The following is a 17,972-nucleotide window of genomic DNA, read 5'->3' as shown; positions in this document are numbered from 1 at the left end:
GGATCACTGTGGTTGCTATATAGAGATTGTACCTGGAGGGAATGTGGGAGGGCAGCAGAGAAACAGGGAGACGGGTTTGGAGGCTGTTTGAGCTAATCCAGGTGAGTGGTGATCTTGTCCTCGAGCAAGATGTTAGCAGTAGAGATGGTGAGAGTAAGACCTGTTCATGCCTTGAGGGGGATTACAGTCCACAGGCAGAGACATGCTGTAACTGGAAAGGAGTTGGAGAACGTGGCCTGGAGAGCACAAAGGAGGTGTAGAATCTTATTGAAGGAGTCTTGTTAAAATTTCCTGGGGAGGTAACACTTGAGCAGGGTCTTCAATGCTAATGATTCTAGGCCCACATCCCCTCAGTCTTTTCTCCACTGCACTAATAGCAAGTACCTACTTTAATAGTGAAAGACTATGTGTCATAGCCAACATGGCTGTACCTCTGATGTTTCTTTGTTTGTTTGTTTGTTTATGTTTTCTTTTTTAGAGATGGGGTCTCACTCTGTTGTCCTGGTTGGTGTGCAGTGGCACAGTCATTGCTCACTGCAGTCTCAAACTCCTGGGCCCAAGTGATCCTCCCACCTCAACCTCCTGAGTAGCTAGGACTCCAAGCACATACCACCACACTTGGCTAATTAAGAAAAAAAAAATGTGTAAAGATGGGATCTCCCTTTGTTGCCCAGGCTGGTCTCCAATCCGTGGGCTCAAGTTATCCTCCTGCTTTGGCCTCCCAAAATGCTTGGATGATAGGCTTGAGCCACAGTGCCTGGCCTACCTCCAATGTTAAAAGGAAATTTCTGGCCTGACGCAATGGCTCATGTCTGTAACCCCAACACTTTGGGAGGCTGAGGTGGGTAGATCACCTGAGGTCAGGAGTTCAAGACCAGCCTGGCCAACATGGTGAAACCCCGTCTCTACTAAAAATACCAAAAATTAGCTGGGCATGTTGGCGCATGACTATAATTCCAGCTGCTCAGGAGGCTGAGGCAGGAGAATCACTTGAACCCGGGAGGTGAAGGTTGCAGTGAGCCAAGATCCTACCACTACACTTCTGCCTGGGCAACAAGAGTGAAACTCCATCTGAAAAAAAAAAAAAAGAAAAGGAAATTTCTATGATCTAAAAATTTTTAATTTCTAAAATTCTGTGAAAGTCACAATTTTATGAGAGAATAGCCTTTGAAAAACTTTTGAAGTTTAAAACCAAAAAATAAAAATAAAAAAGTTTAATTGTCATTTAGTAATGAACCACTAGAGTTCTAGAAATTTCACCCTGTCCCTAGGAACACAGGTATGACCAGCTGGGGTTATCTTCAAAAACCCTTGTTTCTGTCTATGCCTATCTATTTCTTTGTGTGTGTGTGGACCTCTTATTTTCTTTCTCTTTTCCTTTCTGTCTTGATTTTAATCTTTCTTTTTTTCTTTTTCTTTTTATCTTCTTTCCTCCCTCCTCCATCTTCTTTCCTTCTTCTCTTCCTCCCCCCTTCTGTTTCCTCCCTCCTCAGAATAGGACTAAGCTACATGGGTTACTGTGGCTTATATTTAAAAATTTTTTGACATATCCTCTTGTTTTTACAAATCAAGAAATGAGTTTTTTTGAGTCATGAATTTTATTATAAAAGGACCTCACTTGTGTTTGGTCTTCTGTAGAAACAAAGAACTTCTACCCTTTTGTCTACAGATAGAAGATGACGAATAGCATACTAAGTAGTAGTATTTCTTGGTGCTCCATACCCCACCCTCCACAACCAAGAAAAGAGAAAAACAATAGAAAGACCAAATAAAATAGTCTTAAATTGTTGACAGTATTTGTTTTAAATGAGGTCTTCTAAATCACCGTTTAAATCCCACGTGTAAGTGCAAGCAAAGGAAGTTGTATCTGACAAGGCATCTGGCATAGCTATGAGACCCGATAATGAGATTGCTATGAATAAAGACTTTAAATGACCAGTATCGCCCACTGCACCATTTTGTGATTGCTCTACTGAAATTCCTTTATGCAAGAAAGGCTGAGAGAACATCCTGTAAGTTTTCCTGAGATGACCTGACCTAGCTTAGGAACCCAGTCGGCCTGAGCATCTCATGGTACTGTAGTCGAAAATGACTGTTTATAGAACTGTTTACTTGGTGGCATGCCATTCTGTGGCTCTTACAACCATTCATGATTTCCTTCAGTTGCTATAAATAGCTGTTATTTCCTCTTCAACAACAACAAAAAAAATTCATCCCACTGGAAAGCAAATTGATGGACAAATCTAATATATAAAAAAAAAAAATTTAGAGCAGAATACAGCCAGCTGCTTGAAGAATTCCTCAGCTTGGTCTCTGAGCAGTATCATGGAGAAATGGAAAAATATAAATCAAGATGACACTTCACTGGCTGACTAATTGTCCAGGTTCTGCTGTGCTCACGCAGCTTTTGTGTGGCTTTAATGATGGACGTGAACTTTCTGTGGAATAAGGCTCGCTTCTGTCCCTTTCTGGTACCACTTTGTAATGCGAAGTCTATACTCTCCAGGAAAATTGTTCTTCCAGACATGTGTCTGTAGTGGAGGGGAGTACAAAAGAAGTTTTTTAAAAGCACTTCCTTCTCTTTGTTTTTTCCCTTTCTTCCTCTGGCTTTTTAATCTTCTATAATAGGAAAGGGAGAGATGTATGTATTTCCTTAAACAACTGAAAGCAACTTTAAAACTCAGTTGAATTTTTTACACTGGGAAACATGCAGTCATTGTTTTGTTTTCCTTTGTTAATTTCAGACTTGTCAATTCATTTTCACCAGTGGCTCTAATGAAAACTTGAGCTGAAATCTTCCATGAGAAAATGTATGTGAACAATATTTCTGATGCCAATGTTACGACGACAGTCTGCAAGCATAGTTTTTTTTCATTGTCTAGATGTGTCCTTCAGAGTTAATTTGCATCTTTAGCATTCTGATAGGGGTCAAAACAGGTGAGGCACATGATTATACCAACAGGACCAAGTTTATGCACACAGTCACTGCCTCTCTGCAGAATGAATTATCTGCGATCCTGACAAGGACAAGAACATACACAAAACTCTCTTCAATCACACAATGTAATCAGTGCCAGACTCTTTTTGAAATGAGAAAAACATAGGCACAGCAATTCTCCACTGGTCTTACTATTGTACAGACAGGTCTCCTAGTGTGAGGAGGTGACCTGCCCACGTGCTTCTGAGTCATCATGAAGTCCTCTGGACTATTCCTTGTTTAAGGGTCTGTCGTGCAGCACTTTATTTCTTAAGGTGTCAGACTTCCAACTGAGGAAAAACATTTTCTGTGAGACTCTGTCACTGCCACCTCCAAGCCAAATACCTCTGATTGAAGGAGTTCCACGGTCTGGGTGGGAGAGCAGCAAATTATTTAAATCAGTGCTTTCCAGTAGGAACATCATTTGAGCCATGAAGGTAATTTTAAATTTTTTAGTAGCCACTTTAAAAAAATGAGAATAAAAGAGGTGAAATTAATTTTAACCATATATGTTATTTAACCCAAAATATCCAAAATATTATCATTTTAATAGGTGATCCATATGAAAAACTACTGATGAGTTATTTTACACACTGTTTTCAACCTCAGTCTTTGAAAGCTGGCGAGTATCGTACATGTACAGCATGTCTCTTTTCAGCGAGTCACGTTTTAAGTGCTCTGTCTTCCCTGCACCCCAAATGTCCATTTTTTACTCTGTGATTCTTTCCAGACACAATTTTCTTTGCCTCCATCTTGATTTCATAACTTAAGCTTTCATGCCTATACCCTGTTTCTAGAGACTTGTTCCCATATATCACTTGGTTCAACTGTCATTCTTTGTTAGGGAACCCATCATTTATACATTTCAGTGCATTCACTTTTAGTAGGTCTGTGAAGCTCCTAACCCTAAAACGTTTTGTTTTGTTTTGTTTTTTTCTTTTTTCTTTTTTTTAAACAGGGTCTCCCTGTGTTACCCAGGCTGGAGTGTAGTAGTGCAATCACGGCTCACTGCAGTCTCAGCCTTCTGGGCTCAAGTGATCCTCCTGCCTCAGCCTCTTGAATAACTGGGACCACAGCAGGTGTGTCACCACACCCAGCTAATTTTTTATTATTTGGAGAAATGAGATCTCCCTGTGTTGCCCATGCTAGTCTTGAACTCCTGGGCTCAAGTGATTCTCCTGCCTCAGCTTCCCAAAGTGCTGCAATTACAGGCATGAGCCACCATGCCCATCCCCTAAAAAGATTTAAGTGAAAACATTGGAGTGATAGAGTTGAGATTTGGGGGCCAGTTTTAATAGTAATCTCAGGATTTATTTAAGTTTATTTTATAAGTGTTATTCAAACCAATCCTCCTTTTTCTTTATCCAGTCTATCATTGATGGGCATTTGGGTTGGTTCCAAGTCTTTGCTATTATAAATAGTGCTGCAATAAACAAATGTGTGCATGTGTCTTTATAGTTCAAATAAGTCAAATTTCTATTTGGTCAAAGTTGACTAAATAATGATTTACAGACTGGAGTAAGAAGAACGTTATAGAGATGTTTGTCTTATGTTTAAGAAAATAAACAATTTTTAAGGATATGAACCAGACACTTCTCAAAAGAAAACAGTTATGCCACCAAGAAACATATAAAAGAAAGCTCATTGTCACTGGTCATTAGAGAAATGCAAACCAAAACCACAATGAGATACATCTCACACCAGTTAGAATGGTGATTATTAATAAGTCAGGAAACAACAGATGCTGGTGAGGGTGTGGAGAAACAGGAACGCATTTACACTGTTGGAAGTGTAAATTAGTTCAACCATTGTGGAACACAGTGTGGCGATTCTTCAAGGATCTAGAACCAGAAATACCATTTGACCCAGCAATCCCATTACTGGGTATATACCCAAAGGATTATAAATCATTCTATTATAAAGATATATGCACACATTTGTTTATTGCAGCACTATTTATAATAGCAAAGACTTGGAACCAACTCAAATGCCCATCAATGATAGACTGGATAAAGAAAATGTGGCACATATACACCATGGAATACTGTGCAGCCATAAAGAAGAATGAGTTCATGTCCTTTGCAGGGACATGGATAAAGCTGGAAGCCATCATTCTCAGCAAACTAACACAGGAACACCACATGTTCTCACTCCTAAGTGGGAGATGGACAGTGAGAACACATGTACACAGGGAGGGGAACATCACACACTGGGGCCTGTGGGGGGTGGGGGGTAAGGGGAGGGAGAGCATTAGGACAAATACCTAATGCATGTGGGGCTTAAAACCTAGATGACAGGTTGGTAGGCACAGCAAACCACCATGGCACATGTATACCTGTGTATCAAACCTGCATGTTTGTACATGCATCCCAGAACTTAAAGCGAAATAAAAACAAAAGTATAAAAAATAAATAAAAATCACTTTGAGAAAAAAAGAAGTACGCAATTTCATTATTTTAAATATAAATTTTCTTTTTTTTTTTTCTGAATTTGAGATGGAGTCTCACTCTGTCGTCTGGGCTGGAGTGCAGTGGCACGATCTCGGCTCACTGCAAGCTCTGCCTTCCGGGTTCACACCATTCTCCTGCCTCAGCCTCCCTAATTGCTGGGACTACAGGTGCCTGCCACCATGCCTGGCTAATTTTTTATATTTTTAGTAGAGATAGGGTTTCACCGTGTTAGCCAGGGTGGTCTCGATCTCCTGACCTCGTGATCTACCCGTCTCAGCCTCCCAAAGTGCTGGGATTACAGGCGTGAGTCACTGCGCCTGGCCAATATAAATATTCCTTACTATGTACTGATAGAGAAATACACATCAAAAGATAGAATTGAAACAGCAGTAAGCCTTCTTTTGGAGAAGTAGATGTGCACTAGTAAGATTTGATCTTCCTTAAAAATATGTCCTAAATCTGGCTGGGCATGGTGGTGCACGTCTGTAATCCTAGCACTTTGGGAGACCACGGAGGATGGATTGCTTGACCTCAGTTGTTCAAGACCAGCCTGGACAACATAGGAAAACCCTGTCTTTACAAAGTCAGGCATGGTGGCGTGCGCCTGCAGTCCCAGCTACTCAGGAGGCTGAGGCGATAGAATTGTTTGAGCCCAGCAGGTTTGAGGCTGCAATGAGCTGAGATCATGCCATTGCACTCCAGCCTAGGAGAGAGTGAGACTCTGTAGCAAAATATACATTGATATATATATAATGTATCTGTATATATCCTAAACCTAACCAAAGCTTACCACCCTCCAGCCCTAGTCACTGGGCCCCCACACCACTTAGCTTAGGCGTGAACCCTGATTTGCGAGGAGATGGTGGTCTTTCAACCAATGAATGCCACAGTGACTGAAGAGAGAGGGAAGCTGAGACTCTAATGTGTCACCCTGAAGTTATATCCCAGCCCTAGATCAGACAGAGGGAGGGGCTGGTACCTCTCAAATTATGAAGCTTGCAGTCCCCACCACCCCAAGAGTATGGGACTTCCCACAATGGGCTGCCAGATCTCCACGCATTGTCCCAGAATGGGATGGCAACAGGGAGCCACATTTTCCCATGCTCTTGCCTCTGTGCAAAACTGTCTGGAGAGCCCATTGTGGTGCTGTATCATGTGCCCTTGCTTGCTTAATTGTCATAAGCAAAACATAAAAACCTACCTCCCAAAAGAGTTCAGTTTCTCATAGTACTCTTTTAAAAACAAAGCAAAACAAAAGTGAGAATGACAGACAGAAAAAAGAGAAAACCTGATGGGTTTTACTCAAGTGTATCTTGTGTGAGAAACTGGAAATATAATATTAGTTAATTTTTCAGCCTATCCATATGTTTGCCCTGTCTGTGCTCTGCTTCAGTCTCCAGTTACCTGTGAGTCCTCCCATTCCTTCCTCCTCCTCAAAGGTGTCATGAAGTGACAGAAACTTGGATATGGAAGACACATTGTGTTAGTTTCCTATAGGTGCTATAACAAGGTGGCTTCAAACAACATACATTTATTATGTTATAGTTCTGGAGGTCAGAGGATGGAGCTAGTCTCACTGAACTAAAATCAAAGTGTGATCAGGGCTGCATTTCTTCTGATGCCTCTAGGGGAGAATCCACTTCCTTGCCTTTTCCAGCTTGTGGAGGCTGCCTGCACTCCTTGGCTTAGATCTAAGTCATTCCAGCCTCTGTGTTCCTCATCATATCCCCTTCTCTAATTCTGACCCTTCCCCCTCCCTTTTTCAAGGACCCTGTGATTATATTGGACCCACCCTGTTAATCCAAGAAAATCCCCCTATCTCAAGATCATTAATTTAATCACATCTGCAAGGTAACATACTCATAGGTTCCAGGGATTGGGACCTAGGCATCTTTGGGGAGGGGGTATTAATCTGCCTTTCACACACATGAGGGGCCACCCAGCCATGTGTCTAGTGCATGCATTCCTCTTCATGGTTCCTAGTGGTCGTTTTCTGGCTTATGCTTGAATATTTGTATTGACCAAGAACACGTCATCACATTGTCCCTCAGAGTGACATGTTGGACCAGTTTCCCTTTCTGCATGGAACTTCGGCATTTTAAAATTCAGTTAATTTTATTGTCTACATCTTCCTTCTTGTGATGGGTTCTGAGTCCTTTCTTCATATTGTTTACGATCTGGATGATACTATTTGTGTCTGTCTCTGTCTTGTAAATATGGTCCCTAGAACTGTAATCAGTATTTAAAAACTGGTCTGACAAATGCGAAGCAACACAGGACTGCTCCCTTCCTTGCTCAAGTCACTTCTCCCGACAAAGGCTGAATTGCAGTGGCTTATTTGACGGCCATTCTCACGGCATGGAATTACAGGTTTTCAGAGGTAATGTGGGGTCACCGATAATACCTAGGGCACCTTTCTTCATCCCTACACTTTCATTTCCTCATCTGCAAAATGGAAATGATAGTGCCTTTTTTATAAAGTTGATACGATAATTGAATGAGATGTTCTACTTCTAGCATTTTGCAAAGTACCCAACACATAGTAGGTACTCAATAAAGTGTACTGCTGCTGCTGTTGCTACTAGGACTCTTACTACTGCCATCATCATTAACAATATCATCAATGATAATCTGAGTTCACAAAAAACCGAAGTCATTTACACATTTTCTTTTTTTTTTTTTTTTTAAACTAAAGGACAGGAAATTTTATTTGGTTCCATAACTCTTAACAAATATCCAGTGTGTGTGTGTATATGCAATACACACACACACATATACACACACACATATACACACATATGTGTGTGTATATATGTGTGTGTGTATATGTGTGTGTATATATGTGTGTGTGTGTGCGCGCACATATATATAGAAAAAATAAAGCTGCTGGGATGGTGTACAGTGCTTTACATGCTGTGGTGATCATGTACTATATGCCTTTATCCAAGGCACTCCTAAGACAGAAACAAGGATTACAGTTTTCAGCTACTGATGGAAACTCTTACCCATCTAGGTCAAGCTGTTAATGGACCCATTTGACTGCAGTCACTGAACTCTTGAGTTTGTTCCCACTTTTGTGACCTTATCTTTATCTTGTCTACAGTGGTATTTTGAAAGGCCTTCATATGTGTAAAGGCTCCCTAGCCAGCAGGCCTGCTAAAGAGAAAGAAAGTGTGGTGCACATCAAATTTTCAGAGTAATAAATTTGAGAGGTACAAAGTGTTAATAAACATTGTCAGGGAAATAGCTTTTCACATGGGTGTTATGACTCCTTTTTATACTGACTTGATGGTTTCTCTCTTAATTACCCAAGATGCTTTCTGAACACCATTTGGACTCATGAGTTTTCTCCAGAGTCAGCCTCAAATGTATTGATTTTAATTAGCACTTGTTTCAACTTGATCCTTCTGCATATTTTGGCAAAACGTGGCACCTTGCAGAATTGGAACATAAGCAAGCTGTAAAATTCCTGGGGAGAGGCACATGGAGAATGTCACCCAGGAGAAGTGTTCTTCGTGTCGTGTATTCTCTTTTCAAAGAAATCTGGTTTTAGTCTAAAAGATTTGCAAAAGATAATGGGGGTTACAGGGATAGTGACAGTTAAAGAACAGAAAATTAAAGCGTATGTATAAGGAGTTTGATTTTGTGAACGTGTTACTTTCAGGAGGTTCTTTTGTAAGGCATAGAAACAGCATAATATAACAAAGTAGTGTTGTCTCTCCTACCACCTCTCCTATTCCCACCTTTACCCTATTCTCATTTTAATAACAAAAACCTGAGACCCAGAGGTTTCTGATATCCTGTGTAGACTGATGTCACACACCGTAGCAGTAGCAGAGACTAGAACCTGTATCTCCTTATTCTGATTGTCCTGTGAACCTACTGCCGTTAGTGTATTTGAATTCAGAATCTCTTTTGTGAAGAAGAGGTAGGAGAATCCAGCTATGTTATGAGCTAAACAGGCCTTGGGGATTGGCCTGAGAAGCTAACGCCCTTTGGAACCTTACTCCTTTGTGAAACACACCGTAGCCTACTCAGGGCGCTCATCTTCTCGTGAGGCCTTCTCTAATTACCCTGTTGAAAATTTTAACTCTCCCTCCATCCCCATTCAATACTCTGTATCCTCCTCCTCACTTTTATCCACAGTGTCTGTTATCACTTAGCATGCTATATATTTTACTTATTTATTTATTTATTAAGGAGTTACCCCTACTAGAATCAAGACTCTGGGGAAATAATTTTTGCTGTATTCACTACTGAATCTTCCTGGCTTGTAATAATAGTATCTAGCACACAGGAGATGCTCAAGAAACATTCATTGAATAAATACAGTACATAAAAAAAGAATTTTGTGATGCTGGCAGTACAGCCCTCATTTTCCCTCCTTTGGGCCTAGCCTACAGACAGAGGGAAACAGGTTACCTTGCAAACCTCCCTTATCACCTCTTGCCTTTGCTGGAGTCTGAGGGTCCCTGTCCTTTTAGCAGATAACAGTGGAAAGCACCTTCCTGAGAAACACTGAATCTTTATTTTGCAGGACAGTTAATCCCTGTGTGGTTTGGACAAGCTAATTACTCATTATGAGAAATTCCTAAGGTAAAAACCCCTGTAGCTATACTTCCCATTAGTCAGTGTAGGTTTTACAGTCTATTTGTAAGCAGAGCTACTTGTGATGTGTCACTTACTCCAAGAAGCAAAAGAATTCTGCTGTTTTTAGCCAATATATTTTGCTCTAAAGTATCTTGATTTGAGTGTTGTTTTTTCACCTGCCAGATCTGTTCATGGAAACATTATTGTCAAGAATTTCCTCCCAAACGTCTTGTTAAACTAGCATGTGCAGGCCATTGTATGTACCAGCCCTATTTTTTGTTTGTTGAAGTCAGTTGATTCAGGGGACAAATTTTAGGGGTTTGCTGTTAATTCTATAATGGAATTGTTAAATAAATAACATTAAATGTAGCAGTACAGAATACATGTAGTAAAGTGAAATGGGTTATACAAAGTCTAATAAACATAAAATGTACTGGGCCATTCTCTAAAAATTAATAAAGGAAATAGTTAAAACAGAAAACTTTCAAAGCACACAAATACAATGTTTAAAGTGTTGAAATGTGTTGCTTTTCTCCTGGACTTTAAGTTCATTGCCTTCCCAAGTTGGTTTGTATAAGCTGTATAAGAGTACTAGAAATTCATAAGCCAGAGACCTCTGTATTGTTTCCACTAATGTATGTTTTATATACATTTTATATATACCCTTTGTAAAGAGTGACTAAGATGTAATTCTTTTTAGAACTTACTTAGTTTTTCTGTTTTATGGCCCACCTGTGTCCTTGTCAGCCTAGGTCATTTGCAAATGATGCCATCATAAAAAGTTGGTCTTTATGGAGGAAGATGATCAGGTACACTGATAATCTCCCATGGTCCATGGCATTGAGGAACTAGGGTACTTCCTTGTCCACACTTTGATGAAGAAGTTTTATAAAACTCCTCATTGTAGACATAGTTGTATGGTTATTTTTCTTTCTAGTGATTTGCTTTCTTATGGGGAAATTTTTTATTAGAAAACAGAGTATTCAAGGTCAGGAGATTGAGACCATCCTGGCTAACAATGTGAAACCCCATCTCTACTAAAAATACAAAATATTAGCCGGGCCTGGTGGTGGGCACCTGTGGTCCCAGCTACTCGGGAGGCTGAGGCAGGAGAATGACAGGAACCCGGGAGGCAGAGCTTGCAGTGAGCCAAGATTGCGCCACTGCACTCCAGCCTGGGCAACAGAGCGAGACCCCCCCTTTTTTTTTCCTCAAAAAAAGAAAAAAAGAGAAAAGAAAACAGTATTACTTTTGATTTTTTTCAAGTGTTTGAAATCTGTGTTAAGTAAAAGTAAATTTGACCTTGCCATCTCACTTCTTTATGCATTCATTATTTCCCCCTAGTTTAATTCTTATAAGAGAGGTAAAAGCATGCTGTTAGCACATTTGCCTAAGTTTGCTAGTTGGCATCAAATTTCTCTTTTTATATCTTGCAATAATAAGAAAGGGTTGAGATTTTTAAAAACTGAAGTTTTATAAATCACCAGTAGAGAAAAAATCGACAGTATATATGTACATAGGATGTGCCCATTTGAATATACGGCCTTTCTCACTTGTTTTATAGCTTGATGATATGAAATATTAAGCTGAGTTTGTCTGTATGACTGAATTATTCTACATCTGTGTTCATAAATTGCTAATCTGGATTCTTCCAGCAGTGAGATCATTTTGTCCATGAATTGTGGAAAAGATTTAAGTTGTAATTGTATCCTTTACAGTCCTATTATTTTACTACATTTAGGTATTTCTTCTACCCTAAATTGCTATGACTATAAAGTAATAAGACTGGTTTCTCTGAGCCACCCCTGCTAGGCTGTCATTTTACAATCACACCTCATAAATAAAATGAGGGAAATATTGAAAAATGGTGAGACCTGACAATACCTTACTGCTCGGTCCCAGTATTCACCTCCTAGATATACAATTACAGTATTGCTAATTCAGACTAGCAGAGGCTGGCTTTTATTCTTCTCAGATGTTGGCAGTGAGGGTGAGGACACTTTTATAAAATTATAAAAATGCAAATATATTTGTACTTTTATATGTATGTATAACCGTATATTGTATAAACTTTTCCTTGATATAGCACTTTATTATATTTCCTAATATATATAACATGGTTTTAATTTTCCTTTCCTTATAGGTGAAATGAGGAATGATTTATATATCACTATTGAAAGGGGAGAATTTGAGAAAGGAGGGAAGAGCGTGGCCAGAAATGTGGAAGTTACGATGTTCATTGTAGACAGCAGTGGCCAAACCCTGAAGGTATGTTAATACTTGATATTTCCAGGTCAAACAAGTCTGTGTAATTGCTTTCACTTAATCTTTAATGTGATCAGTTATTTTCTGATTTGCAATCAGTTAATTTCTGATTTGCATTATTTTCTATCTTATTTTTCTCCTTCATCCCTGTGTAGTTTTCTTTTTCCTTTTTTTAAATTCACTAAAATTCCTTTTAGAAAAGAGAGCAGAAAAACGCAGTCTTCATGCTGAAGACAAGCCAGGAAAAAAAAACAGCAACAACTTTGACAGTTTGCTTAATTAATTGTGTCAATAATTTTCTTATAGCAGCTGTTACTTAAAAGCAGCTTTTTTATTTCTTTTTCTTTTTTTGAGACAGAATCTTACTCTGTCACCAGACTGAAGTGCAGTAGTTCGATCTCCGCTCATTGCAACCTCCCCTTTCCAGGTTCAAGCAATTCTCGCACCTCAACCTTTCAAGTAACTGGGATTACAGGCATGTGCCACCATGCCCAGCTAATTTTTGTATTTTTAGTAGAGACAAGGTTTCACTGTGTTGGCCAGGCTGGTCTCTTCGCCTCAAGTGATCCTCTCGAGCATTGTCTTCCCCAAGTGCTGAGATAAATGCAGCATAGTTTTAAAACCATTTCATTATTTAATCCTATATATTTTCTTTCTGACCAAAATAGGCATGAAGACTAGGGTACTCCTTACTAATTGGGGTGAGAATAGCAGTTGTTTTTATGGAAGAAGTAGTTTTCATGAACCCCTTCTTCATGGAGAAATACAGCTGCCCATTTAAATAAGAAGATTGGTCCTGGGGCTTAGTGAGTCACCTACTGAGGCACAAAACAGGCTTTTGACTACTGCAGGTTGGGAACTTTGCCATGTAGTTGAACTCCAAGTGGGGCATGCAGTCGACCATCTCCCACGTATCACCCGGGTCTACCCTTGGCACAGTAAATCCTTGGAGACCAGCATCAGAATTAAATAGATACACCCTGCTAAACAGCAGCAGGTACAGAAACACACAGCAAAGGACCAGTGAGGTAATTTTCTATGAAGTGCTATTTGAGGGGCAGGCAGATAGAGCAAAGTGATTGCTCTGCCTTTTCAAAAGATCTTTAGATGAAGCTCTCTTTAACCTGTGTGTTCCCTTTGTTAGGATTTTATCTCCTTTGGCTCTGGGGAGCCACCAGCCAGTGAGTACCACTCCTTTGTGCTTTATCATAACAACAGCCCCAGGTGGTCTGAACTGCTGAAACTTCCCATTCCCGTGGATAAATTCCGGGGTGCACACATCCGCTTCGAGTTTCGGCATTGTTCCAGTAAGTATTTGATGGCATTGACTGCCTGTCTCTCTTGTGCTGGAGTATCCTGCTTACTGGGCTGTCATGAAGATGTGGGTTGATCTTAAATTGATTACTTTTGTAAAAATCAGTTTGTTCCATTCTAGAAAGATTAGCCAGAAAGGGGAGGAACAGCGTTAAAAACTAAACTGATTCTGGTCGGCTTAGGCAATCTTAACCATTCAGGTATCTCCAGGAGCTGATCCAGCTCTCACACAGATCGGGAAAACCCACTAGGACTTTTCATGGCATGTGAAGCCACTGGGAAAGCCTTTGGTCAGCTCAGGTGCATATCTGATTTGTGTGTATATGCATCACTGTACTCTTTTAGACAGTATTCAGATGAGAATCAAATAATGTCAGCTGGAAAAAGGCTTAGAAGTAACATGAAGTAATTGCCTCATTTTACAGATTTTTGTTTTTTTTTTTTTTTGAGACAAAGTCTCACTCTGTCGCCCAGGCTGGAATGCAGTGGCGCGATCTCAGCTGTCTGCAATCTCCGCTTCCCGGGCTCAAGCAATTCTCCTGTCTCAGCCTCCTGAGTAGCTGGGACTAAAGGTGCCTGCCACCACGCCTAGCTAATTTTTGTATTTTTATTAGAGATGGCGTTTCATCATATTGGTCAGGCTGGTCTCGAACTCCTGACCTCAGATGACCTGCCTGCTTCGGCCTCCCAAAGTACTGGGATTATAGGCATGAGCCCCCACACCCGGCCTCATTTTATAGATTTAAACAACCCAAGACATAGAACTGTTACAGGGTTTGTCCACATGGGCATTGCTATCCATAAAGTTATTGCTTCTCAGTGTTTCTATTTCAGTTTTTTTGCATTCATTACCACCCTCTCAAGCCCCATCTCTCTCCCCCAACTACCAGGAGTCCAGGAATCTTCTGATATTCCCTGTGCCCCTGAGGGTATCTTAGCACTGCCAGTGTACGTTGTAACCAGAGAAGGTTCTGGCGAATCTAGCTTTGGGAGCAGTACAACAAATGAGAGATACAGGAGAATCACATTTTTGAAGAAGCAGCAGGCTCCTTTCCAGTCTGGAAGGAATAGGGGCTTTGCCAAAAGATTTGTGGTGACTTCACCTCAGTGCTGTTGTAATTTACCCAAGGTTCGGGCAGAGAAGAAGGACTTTATCTGTTGCTGGAATTATGGCACATTTCAGAATTGACTCAAGGAGCTTCATAAATTATGCTTGTGTGAATGTTTCTGAATGCAGGAAGAGAGCTAGCAGGGTCTTAAAATTCTTCCAAATTCCAAGAAGAGTTTCCTGTAAAGGACTTGAAGTAGGAAAACATAAAGGACTTACAGTGGTGCCGTACTATTTCTTCCATCAATCTTTGTTATAAATTCTCCCTGGGGCCTAATATGAGGTTTGAGCTTTAAGGTAAGAAAAAGAGAAAACGGTGAAATAGTGGGGAAAGAGAGAAAGAGCATTTGGAGATAATTATTCTAATTCAGAACTTGGAAAGTAGAATAAAGGCTATTTTCAGTAAAATCTATTAGATCTCTACCTTCTTATCCCTGTACTTGAAAAATCACTCATAGGTTTTTGTTTCTTTTAATTTTCCTAATTAAAAGTCAGAAGAAACAGCCAAATGTAAAGAAGGAAAAAATCTTGATAATACCACAAACTATGAATAACCAATGCAATCATTTTATAAAGTGGGCTTCCAAATATTTATCTGCGTGTTCATATCTTTATTCAGAAACATCAGTTTTTCATGAAACAAATTAGTTATTGAACTCCCACTATATGCCAAGCGTTTTACTGGGTACTGGAGACACATCAGTGAGCACAAGAAAATAGCCCCTCTCACAGAGCTTTCATTCCAGAGAGGAAAGACAGATAATAGCTGAGAAACTAAGTACATAATACATCAGACAGCAAGTGATGAAGTGCAGTGAAGACTTAAATTGCAGTTAGGGAGTAGGAAGTGATGGTACTGTGTTGCTGTTTTACATAGGGCTGTCAGGAAAGACTTCTCTCATAAGGACATGTGTTGGCAACAAACTAAAAGAAGTGAAGGCCTGAGCCATTGAGACTATTCTTTCTGGGGAAAGAAGATTCCAGGCAGAGAGGACAGTCAGTACAAAAGGCTTGAGTTTGAAACATGCTTGGCATTTTCAACGAATAGTGAGGGGACCAGGAAGGTAGCAGTGGCACCAGATCTTGTATAGTCTTTTATTTCATGATGAGGACTGTGCATTTTATTTGAATTGAGAAGAACCACTAGAGGATTTGGAGCGAAGATAAGTCTGGCTACTTTATGGGATAATAGACTATAGGTAGTAAGGTTGGGAACAGAAAGACCATTTGGGAAGCTTTTTTTAGTCTTCCAAGTAAGAGATTTAAAGTGTTCTGCATTACGAGGGTAGTGGTTCAATTCTTTTTTACAGAATATTAACAGATCGGATATGAAAGAAGGAGAAAAGTCCAGAGTGACCCAAAGATGTCGGCCTGAGAATTAATGGTCATTTAATTAAGTGGGGAAGACAACAGGAAGAACCTGTTTGGGGAACAAAAATCAAACATTGCATTTTAGACATGTTAAATCAGAGATGTCTATTAGACACTCAAGATGTCAAGTGGGCAGTTGAGTGACCTCCAGGTTGGAAACTTGGGAATGAGAACATATTGTTCAGTGGTTGGTCTACTGAGCCAGCACTGGAGGTTGGGGAGGATCCCTGAACTCTAGCATTTGCTGATTTCCATGGTGTAGATACTCCCACCATGGCCAGTTTCAAGCTTCCAACATGACATCACTGAATGTAGAACTGGGGAGAAATGTGCACTTTCAGCTCTTATGGACCAGTATGATCCAGCTCCAGCACATCACTAATTTTGATGATTTCTAAAGTCCGAGACTGATTGGAGTTCCCAGGTAGTAAGTTTAGAGAGCAAAGGGGAGTCCAAGGATGGGTCTCTGGGGTACTCGCCATATTTAGAGCTAGGAGAATGAGAAGGAGGCATTATAAATGACAATAAGAAGGACTGTCTAGTAGGTTGAAGGCCAGTCCAGGAAGAATAGAATCCAGGAGCTAAATGAAGGCAGTTTTTCGAGAGAGGATTGATCACATGTGTCTGGTGCCAGTGGTAGATCAAATAAGATGAGGACAAATAATTTGATTGGCATCATGGAACTCGTTGAACCTGACAAGTTGTTTTAGTGAATCTGTGGTGATAAATGTGAGTTAAAGAATGAGATGGAGGGGAGGGGAAAGAGGGGGAGTAGTGGGTATAGACGAATCTTTTGAGAAGTTTTGCTATAAAGGATACAAGAGCTATGGTTGTGCACAGGAAGACTCAATGTCGTCAAGATGTCAGTTGTTCTTAAATGAACCTATGGATTCAAGTTCCTGTACTATCATTGCTGTGGATATCTCTTCCCAGAGATCTTTGGTGTGATTTTTGCTTGACTTTTTAAAAAACATGAATTCTTTTTCTAGTTTCTCTATGGGGTTGAAATTAATGATTTTAAAAGAAAGTCATTTGCTATAATCACATTTTCAGAGTGTCCTCATATTAGGGACCAGCACCAGCCAGACAAAATTACCATTTTCTGCATTAGGCTCTACTTCGCTGTGTTTAAATGCCTAGAGCAATTAAATGCTGTGTTGCTAAACATCTTGTCCAAACTTCAGGATCACCATACCTAACACCTCCAGCTCAGATCTCACTGCATCCGAAAGTTGAACTTTTCTGTTCAAGTATAATGTTCCACTCGTGAAAGAGTGACAATTCAGCCCTTAACAGGCTGCTGGCCCTGGAGAACTCTCTGGCCATCTAAGTACAATGGGAGAGTCAAGTTAACCAAACAAGGTTCTGTTAATGCTTTCTTCATTTTTGGAGGGGGGAAAAAAAAAACTGGAATGGTACTTAAGGGATCTACAACAAGTTATGTAACATCTATGACCTCAATTTCCCTATCTGTAAATAATTGCTAATGATCCTTGCCTTTTCTAGCTATTGTAATTCTTATTTAGGCATCTGAAAACCTCATCGCCTCATTTCCGGTTTCCACAGTAGTGAGCCCTTATTAAACTATAGGTTTAATATTCACATTGGCTTTCAACATGCCTAACTTATTCCAAGGAGGTAACTGCAACAGGACTTACTTTCCTTACATGTGTGGATATAGGGAAAGAAGTTATGTCATGGATGGGGGTAGAGCTTAGAGATTCCCTTTCGATGGTTAGTAATCAAAACAAAGCATTTCACTTTCATTCATTGACTTGTTCATTCATTTAACATATATTTGTTGAGCACCTACTATGTTCCTAGCACTCTTTGAAACAATAACATAAAACAGATAAGACCCCTGCCCTCAATGGGACCTAGGGGTAAAAAGAAGAAA

The 17,972-nt window shown here is 40.0% G+C and overlaps 1 protein-coding gene across 4 annotated transcripts in view; it reads left to right on the top strand.

Moving 5' to 3' along the window:
* DOCK4 (dedicator of cytokinesis 4) overlaps positions 1–17,972 on the top strand; it is a 474,019-nt gene that overhangs the window by 283,062 nt on the left and 172,985 nt on the right. For all 4 annotated transcript variants that reach the window (XM_073009284.1, XM_038004467.2, XM_007982617.3 and 1 more), the window contains exons 14-15: positions 12,161–12,285; positions 13,427–13,589. In XM_073009284.1, the coding sequence (XP_072865385.1) occupies positions 12,161–12,285; positions 13,427–13,589 (288 nt within the window). The remainder of the gene's footprint in view (positions 1–12,160; positions 12,286–13,426; positions 13,590–17,972) is intronic.

The sequence above is a fragment of the Chlorocebus sabaeus genome, chromosome 21, assembly GCF_047675955.1.
Source record: "Chlorocebus sabaeus isolate Y175 chromosome 21, mChlSab1.0.hap1, whole genome shotgun sequence".
Lineage (NCBI taxonomy): Eukaryota > Metazoa > Chordata > Mammalia > Primates > Cercopithecidae > Chlorocebus > Chlorocebus sabaeus.
This window is presented reverse-complemented; position numbering and strand designations above follow the sequence as displayed.